This window comes from Diadema antillarum, unplaced genomic scaffold (assembly GCF_040938485.1).
Source record: "Diadema antillarum isolate AM-2024a unplaced genomic scaffold, OU_Dant_1.0 seq00000149_RagTag, whole genome shotgun sequence".
NCBI lineage: Eukaryota > Metazoa > Echinodermata > Echinoidea > Diadematoida > Diadematidae > Diadema > Diadema antillarum.
The window spans coordinates 260,001-269,517 of NW_027271222.1; the positions used below are offsets into that span (position 1 = coordinate 260,001).

At 43.8% G+C, this 9,517-nt stretch overlaps 1 protein-coding gene across 1 annotated transcript; it reads right to left on the reverse strand.

The window, feature by feature from the left end:
• Positions 1–2,793: 2,793 nt before the first annotated feature.
• Positions 2,794–8,499, reverse strand: LOC139727738 (uncharacterized). Its single transcript, XM_071638717.1, has one exon. The coding sequence runs from the start codon at positions 8,497–8,499 to the stop codon at positions 2,794–2,796; it is 5,706 nt and encodes a 1,901-aa protein (XP_071494818.1).
• Between the last annotated feature and the right edge of the window lie 1,018 nt (positions 8,500–9,517).

The window sequence follows — 9,517 nt, forward strand, 5'->3', positions numbered from 1 at the left end:
ATTGACGTCCAATCATCCTTGCATGCAAATCAAATTAATGGCTACAATATACAAGAATGAAATATTCTATCTCGTTCCCCCTCTCTCCTCTCCAAGCTTTTCTCCCCTCCCTCTCTCTCAGCACTAACTGCCTTGTATACAAAGCACCCAATACAGATCATGTATATATCATAGATAGCGGAGCTCTATCCCAGGGTGTTCATCCAAAAGAGGAACCTACTTTATTCAATTCAATTCAATAGTTCATTTATTTTCATCAAAGAAGAAAAAGAAAACATGATTCAAAGCCGTACAGGTTGTCAATTTGACTTTCATTCATCTGATAAGGACAGTTCGTTGAATACAATACAAAATATAAGCACGAATTGTATGATAAAAAAGAAGAAACAATGCACACTTTGTTACGGTAACAAAAAAGCAAGTTATAATCATAACAACGGAAAAGAGTGTTCCACTAAAAAGCCAAGCTTGTTGGACATGGAACACTGGAATGAAAACAACGACAGCACCAATATACCAATAAAATATTCATATTTTATTCTTTGAGCTGAATATCAGAGAAAATGAAAATGAAACAGGATTACAGGGGAATTCAAGAATTGATACTCTCTCTCTCTGTCTAAAAAAGAAAAAAAAAGAGTGAAAACGTTCACTCACGAAGGAGTGAATAACAAAATTGAATGAATTGAGAGTGAAATCGTAGTGAACTTCGAGTGAAAATACGTTTTTCACTTATTATGGAGTGACCTTGGGATCATTCTAAAATCTTTGCGTGAGACAAATTGAGGGGTGAAGAATAAAGACTAGATTATGAGAAGAGATGGCAGAGAGAAGAGAGAAGATGTAAAAAAGAAGAAAAAATTATTCATGGAAGTTTTTATACCTTCGTGGTATTCAGCTAAAGTGAAAAAGCACCCTTTGTTAACTGAAACATACAGACAGTCGCGTACATGGTGTAGACACGTACTACATAAAGGTGAGAGTTTACTTCAGTCAGTCACAGTTGGAACGCACAGGTTCGTTCATTTATTGAAGACATCAATACCAGCTGGACTCGTGTACTTGTGACAAACACGAACTTGTGTTGAACCAAAACTTGTGGAACACACCAACTTGTGTACTTGTGTGCTTGCATACTGCTGTCGAACCCGAACTTGTGGTTCGCTATAAAAAGAGAAAAGAAATAATAAATGCTTAATTATCACTACCTTGAGCAGCTTGTCAAGTATCATTATTTCTGTGTCTTCCAAATATACTTAATACTTGTAATAATCGAAACACCTTTCGATTTGTGCAACTAACATAAACAACGGTAACAACTTTACACTGTTAACCCAAATGCATGCAACCATATACAGTGCACTAAATATGCAAGTGTTCGGTCATAAACATTAACACATGAATGTCCTGCAGAGACAAATTCTGACTCAATATTTGATGTATGGTACTGCATTTCTCAGTGTCCAAATACACTGCACCATGAAATAATAATATTGTTCTAAATGACCTGACTTTATCACACTTGTTTACTTTGATCATTCAAACAAAGCGTACATAATGAAGTGACCTTTATCTCTATCACTCACATAATTCAGTTCAAATGATGCAATTGCATCCCTACAACACTATCCAGAAATGCAGCCTGCCTTTCTTACAATAAAATAAATCCAAAATCATCTTTCCCTTTAAACCCTTGAATGTCTTTCCTTTTGACACCTCAACACCCAAATGATACACCAAAAACGGAAGTAACCCTTCACAAACATTGGATAAATTAGCCCTGTAACTGCAGTAATGTATGGGACTGTATGAACCGTACGGTATACGTACATGTACTTGTGTAAATCTAACAGTATACAGCTCTGTGAAAGTGACAAAATTGAATCCCTTTATCTGATTCTCATTCCTATATAACCATGACACAATATTCTTCTGAATATGGAGTCTTACATTATTCCTAAATAAAACATACACAGTATTGTAAGCTTCAATCATACACTCACACTTCCAACATTTCTCTTCCCTGCCTGCTAAGCAGGAATCATGTACGATAATCAATACCTACAGCGTACCGTACTGTTCTACGTATAATCACTTTCTATACGAACACCGTATCGAATCGTTATGTCAACCTAAATTCTGAACTCGATTACAAGCTGACGACATAACACATACCACTACATAAATGATTAAACAAAGCTACAGCAATCAAATATTCATCTGTTTTCCATCATAATTTCTCTTACCAAACTGTTTAGGTTCCTAAAGTAAATCAATCACAGATCCAAACTCATTCTTTTTTGATCGTGTCTTGCATCTTGGCCCATGTCTTTTGCGTGGCTATCATGTAGTACGCATACAGCATACTAGTACGTAAAGCAAAATCAGTGCGCAAGCAACCGAAGGAATGCGCACTTGACGGTGTATCCAAGGTAACGATCTGCACCTTAAAGGGGGTGTAACAGTCTAAATTGTTCCAATCAAATATTTCTTGAATAAATCAATACTGCCGCTACATACCGGCCCCCAATGAGCAACCCACAGGATGGTCATTTAACCTCAATCTTTAGGCGGCAAAAATTCTTCCAATTCACATACAAACCGTTCAACAGGAAATGCATGTACTTAATGCAAATAACTACAGTTTAAAATAACTGTCAAATCGGCTTACTCGCGCTTACATCTCAAAGGCCATTGCTTAACCTTTGAATAAACAAACATCAAACATTCGATTCAACTCTCAAGCTAGAGTATCAAGTCTGATGACTGCAATTAAGTCATCCACTTATATCACTACGTTTCAGCGGCTTCGAGCAGACAGAGCTTTGCTATTGGCCTCTTGAAGAATCTTGTTCCAACCCTCACTTGAGCCTGTCGAACATGTCCATCTTTTCCTGGGTACACTTCAACCACTTTACCCAAAGGCCACTGTCCGCGAGGTGTGGTTTCATCCGCTACCAAGACCAAATCATTGACAGCTAGGTTTCGTCTTGGGGCATTCCACTTCTGCCTTTCTTGCAGCTGAAGTAAATATTCCCTCTGCCACCTCTTCCAAAAGACAGAAGCGAGATATTGCACTTGTCTCCATCTGCGTCTGCCATATGCGTCCTTCTGATCAAAGACACCTGGAGGGAGACTAGAGCCTTTTCGCATGATCAACAAGTGGTTTGGTGTCAACGGTTCGTCATCGTTTGGGTCAAGATTCAACTGAGTGAGTGGCCGAGCATTCAAGATTGACTCTACTTCAGCCATGAGCGTGGACAGAACTTCATCATTGACAATTTGCTGTCCAAGTAAGCAGGTAAGTATCTTGCAAACAAACCTCACCATCCGTTCCCAGGCTCCGCCCATATGACTAGCTGTGGGAGTATTGAAGTTCCAGTCAATGCCTTGCTCAGCGAGGAAGTTAGTCACACGCGTTTGGCTCAAACTTTCCAAGTTCTCACGAAGTTCTCGTTCCGCACCTCTAAAGTTGCTCCCATTGTCACTGATGATTTTGGATGGCTTACCTCGCCTGCTGATGAACCTTCTCAGTGCGTTTATGAACGAGTCTGTGTCCAAAGTGTTTGCTACTTCTAGGTGGACCGCTCTGCAGTTCAGACAGGTAAACAGGCACCCGTAACGTTTGACCCGGCTACGACCTTGCTTCACCATGATTGGTCCAAAGTAATCAATTCCCACATAAGAGAAAGGTGGTTTGTCTGGGGTCACCCTACTACTCGGAAGATCTGCCATGAATTGTTCCATCTTCTTGGCATTTCTTCGCTTGCATGAGAAACACTTGCCTATCACCTTTCGCACGGTTGCCCCTCCTTTCAACACCCAATACTTCTCTCTGAGGGCTGTCCAGGTCATCCCGGCCCCCGAATGACCTACTAGGTGATGGTGATGAACGATCAAGAGCTTCGTCACATGGTGATCAGAGGGCAAAATGATAGGATGTTTCGTCTCATCATCCAGTGGTGCGTTCTGTAGTCTTCCGCCGACTCGAATGATGCCATCCACCAGAATTGGGTTCAGCTTGGACATGACTGTACCGCTCATCTGCTTTCCTTCGAGGATAGCGCTGAATTCATCGCGTTGCACCAGAGTCACGATTGCTTTCTCTGCTTGTTTCAATTCGTCGGCAGATAGAGTGGGCTTCTTCAGATCATCCGTGGATTCCCCCTTAGCCTTGACTTGGAGAAGCTTCTTGAAACGAAGAAGCCACGCTGTGGATTTCCTCAACTGATTCCACGAAGAGTACCTATGCAAGAGGTCGCTGACTTGAGCTCTCATTGATGTCGCATATACTGGTACTGCTTTCTTCACTTCAGTGTCTCCTCTTAACTCCAAGACTTCTGGCTGAATAGGCCAGTCATCGTCTCTCCACAGAAAATCTGGTCCTTTGAGCCAACGCTGGTTCTGGAATAGTTCCTGTGCCTTCAGGCCACGTGATCCGTCGTCACTTGGGTTAGACCTTGAGTCTACGTATCTCCACTGAGGCACCTCTGAGGCATCATGAATCCTTGCCACACGATTGGCTACAAACGTCTTGAATCTCTTGCTTTCACTGCGGATATACTGAAGAACAGACGTTGAGTCAGTCCAAAAGACGCTGTCTTTGACTTGGATGTCAAGTTCTGACTTGATGAAATGATCCATGGACACGGCCAACACTGCTGCCATTAACTCCAATCTGGGGATGGATACTACTTTCACTGGAGCAAGTCGGGACTTCCCCATAACAAAGGCACAATGTATCCGTCCTGTTCTGTCAGTCAGGCGTAGGTATGCAACGGACGCATATCCAACTTCGGAGGCATCACAGAAGTGATGCACTTCAGCTGACACGACTTCGAAACCATTCGGTTTGAAACATCTCTCGATCTTCAAGTCAGTCAACATGGAAATGTCTTTCATCCATCTTCGCCATTCTCTCTCATCCTCGGCTCCAACAGGCTCGTCCCAGCCTAATCCTACTCTACACAACTTTTGAAGGAGAATCTTGGCTGGCAGCACGAAGGGAGCAACGAACCCAAGGGGGTCATAGAGGGAACTGGCTATCGACAGAATTCCCCGTCGCGTTGCAGGCTTCTCACGGAGATGCACCTTGAAGCCAAAACAGTCTGTTTCAACGTCCCAAAGGATTCCTAGAGTGCGTTCTGCAGGAAGCTCGTCGATATCTAGGCTCGACACCGATGCTGCCCTCTCTTCCTCAGGTATAGAACCTAAGACGTCGCGGTCATTGCTCAACCATTTCGTGAGCCGAAATCCACCACGACTGAGCAGGTCACGAATGTCTTCTACTTGAGTCACTGCTTCAGCTCGATCCTTAACAGACTTAAGACAATCGTCCACATAGAAGTTCCTTTTCACTGTGTTGATCACTTCTTCATTGAAGTGTCCGCGATTATCCTCAGCAGTCTTTCGTAGAGCAAAACTGGCACAACTAGGTGAAGACGTGGCGCCGAATAGGTGTACAGTCATGCAGTATTCGGCTGGTTCCTGAGCCAAGTCACCGTCCTTCCACCAAAGGAATCTCATGGCGTTTCTGTCCCTGGGCGGAACCTTCACTTGGTGGAACATAGACTGAATATCGGCAACTATGGCAACTTGTTCCTGACGAAACCTCGTAAGCACGCCGACTAGATTGTCGGTAAGGTCCGGCCCTTGGAGCAATTGTTCATTGAGTGAAGTTCCTCCATATCTCACCGCACAATCGAACACAACGCGGACTTTGTCTTTCTTACGAGGATGAACTACAGCGTGGTGTGGGAGATACCAAACTGGCTCATTTGAAGCTTCTTCTTGGGTGGCGCTCTTAGCTGATACATCCGACGGTATGCACTCGACTTCCTTTGCATACCCTTTGGCTATGTAGTCGCTGACTGTCTCTACGTACTTGTCATGTAGGGCTTCGTTCCTTTCCAACCTCTTCTTCAAATACCCAAGTCGCGCCTCGGCCAAACGACGATTGTTTGGCAGGACAGGTGGAAAACTGCGCCACGGTAGAGCGACTTGATAGTGACCATCGACCATCACTGCAGATTCCTTCATCACCTTCAGTGCTCGAAGATCTTCAACCGAATCTCCAACATTGTCCTGATTGAGATACCCGCCAAAGTCCACCCTCCAGAACTGCTTCAACTGTTGTTCGAGGGAGTCGTCTTCAAGGCGAGTAAAATTCGCATGGAAACTTGTGGATTGTCGCTTCCCGGCCACGGGACCCATAAGCGTCCATCCTAGTGGAGTTCGAACTGCATAGGGTTCTTTCGGATTGCCGACTCTCTGTTCCAAATTCCAGAACGCTTCTGGGGTGTCTGCTCCCACTAGTAGCTCCACTTCTCCTTGGTCCATGGAAGGAAGGGCGATGTCATTTAGGTGTGACCATTCCTTTACATCTGCTGAGTTGGGGAAACATTCGTCGGCGACTGGAAGACTGTCTACAGTCCAAACATTGTCCAGTGTCAAGGTTTCCTGGCCCATAACTCCTTGGACTGACATGGAAACTTCAAGGCCGCGTTTGCTTGCTCCTGTCTGGTCCACCGTAGACAGCTTGAAGCTTCTTTCCGTCCCAGTGAGACCTAGCTTGTCGACAAGACCCTTCGTGCACAGCGAAACGTCGCTGCCTTCATCTAACAAGGCCCAGGTTGTAGTTTGTCTCCCATTTCCTCCAACCTTTACGGGTACGACTCTCAGACAGATCTTGCCTCTTGAGGAATGAGCGGTGAATGACCGACCCAACCTTTCATCTCCTTGACTACCACTTGAAGAGCTTGGGTTATCTTGCTTTACCCCTTGTTGGTTTTCTTGCCTTGTACTGTCCTCTCGGTTCTCTTGCCGAGGAGAGTTCCGACTAGGATTGTATGTTGTGTGCAGGAGAGCATGATGCTTCTTACCACAGTCCGTTACTTCACAGCGAGCTTTGGAAAGACAGCCTACAGCCAAATGAAAAGGTCGTAGGCAATTGAAGCACAGTCTCGCTTTCCTAACTACGTCTCGTCTGTCGTCTACCCCTTTCTTCTTGAAGGATTCACAGGACGTGAGATTGTGCCTTCCTTGACAGCAAGGACATTTCCTTTCAGGACGATCTCGACTGCCTTGGACGGGACGTGGTGTGTTTTCATCGACCCTCTGAGTTGCAAACGCTGTCCCTCTGGGTCGTGTTTCTTTCTTCATCGACTTGTCATTCTTAGGAATCGCTTTCCCGATGTTTCGTCCAAAGATGTTGCTGGCCAACTGGGCGGATTCTTCTACAAATGTTGTCATCAAGTTGAAGTTGGGCACAACACATCTCACCATCATGGCATGGGCTCTCCTCGCCCATTCTGCTTGAAAGTGAACGGGCAATAGACGTTGAATCTTGAATAATGTCTCAGAGCCGTTTGCATCAGCGAGATATCCCATCTGGGCTAGAACCATCCCACAACGCTTCATATCTCGCGCAAGATCCCACAGTCCTGCATGGTCGTTCTGCTTGACTTGTAAACGTTTCAGGTTCTTATCCAAGTGAGCATTCGCCACCACGTGCGGTTGTCCAAACTGCTCTCTCAAAATCCTCTTCGCTTCAGCATAACCCTCACGTGGTTCCATGAGAACACAGTTCTCGATGCTGTTGCGGGCCTTACCCGAGCAGTACTGGATGAGATAAGTGAGTCTGGTCCTGTCATCCAGCACCTTCTGTTCCACATTAACCTCAAAGCTGTTAATGAAGCTGCGATACACAGTCGGATTGCCATCAAAGGTAACCAAATCTGGCTTTGGCAAGCTAAAAGCAACATTAATGGCATGAAATATTGGATTCATGTTAGAATTGTACACATCACTGCTTCTCACACAATCATCTACAGCAACGTTAGGTGCATGAGACAAATCATGAGATGACATACGAACTTCACCATATTCAACTGGACTACTTGGCGTGGTACAATTACGTTCTACCGGGTCAGATGTGACACCATTACCCTTTGCTTCTGACCACACTCGAGCATCAGGATTTAACACTGAGGACTTCACTTCATCCTTCTTTTCATTAACTTCGTACTGTGGCTTACCAACAACATCATGAACTTCACATGCTAGTACACGTGTTTCAATTTCTGCGTTTTCAATTTCATGTTCTAGCTCAAGATTTGCAAGTTTTTCATTCAATCTCAACTGTTCTCTTGTTAGTTCTTGTTTCCTTTTCAGTTGTTCCTTTCTTGCTTTCGCTAGCTCCAACTTGATTCTGGCCTCACGCAGTCGGGAAGCCGCTGCGGTCCTTCCGCTATCTCTAAATGATGTGGACCTGTTGCTTCGTTGTGATGCTGATGATAGCGTGGTTGACCTGTCGTCATCCGAATCGTCAGGGTTACGTCTTGGTACGCTCGGGATAGCTTGCTCCGGTAGAATACCACCAATCTGGGCGTTTCCCACCAATCCTGAGGTAGCTCTATCCTGGGGAGGATCACTGACGGCCGGTTGTTCATCAGCAACGTCACTAGATGGGCTGGGACTATTATGCAGTGGACCTTCCATTTTGGATCCAGTTTGCGAACTGTATGTAGACACGTACTACATAAAGGTGAGAGTTTACTTCAGTCAGTCACAGTTGGAACGCACAGGTTCGTTCATTTATTGAAGACATCAATACCAGCTGGACTCGTGTACTTGTGACAAACACGAACTTGTGTTGAACCAAAACTTGTGGAACACACCAACTTGTGTACTTGTGTGCTTGCATACTGCTGTCGAACCCGAACTTGTGGTTCGCTATAAAAAGAGAAAAGAAATAATAAATGCTTAATTATCACTACCTTGAGCAGCTTGTCAAGTATCATTATTTCTGTGTCTTCCAAATATACTTAATACTTGTAATAATCGAAACACCTTTCGATTTGTGCAACTAACATAAACAACGGTAACAACTTTACACTGTTAACCCAAATGCATGCAACCATATACAGTGCACTAAATATGCAAGTGTTCGGTCATAAACATTAACACATGAATGTCCTGCAGAGACAAATTCTGACTCAATATTTGATGTATGGTACTGCATTTCTCAGTGTCCAAATACACTGCACCATGAAATAATAATATTGTTCTAAATGACCTGACTTTATCACACTTGTTTACTTTGATCATTCAAACAAAGCGTACATAATGAAGTGACCTTTATCTCTATCACTCACATAATTCAGTTCAAATGATGCAATTGCATCCCTACAACACTATCCAGAAATGCAGCCTGCCTTTCTTACAATAAAATAAATCCAAAATCATCTTTCCCTTTAAACCCTTGAATGTCTTTCCTTTTGACACCTCAACACCCAAATGATACACCAAAAACGGAAGTAACCCTTCACAAACATTGGATAAATTAGCCCTGTAACTGCAGTAATGTATGGGACTGTATGAACCGTACGGTATACGTACATGTACTTGTGTAAATCTAACAGTATACAGCTCTGTGAAAGTGACAAAATTGAATCCCTTTATCTGATTCTCATTCCTATATAACCATGACACAATATTCTTCTGAATATGGAGTCTT

Excerpts from the sequence above, each read along its gene's own strand:
- LOC139727738 (XM_071638717.1), bottom strand. The coding sequence starts at position 8,499 with ATGGAAGGTCCACTGCATAATAGTCCCAGCCCATCTAGTGACGTTGCT.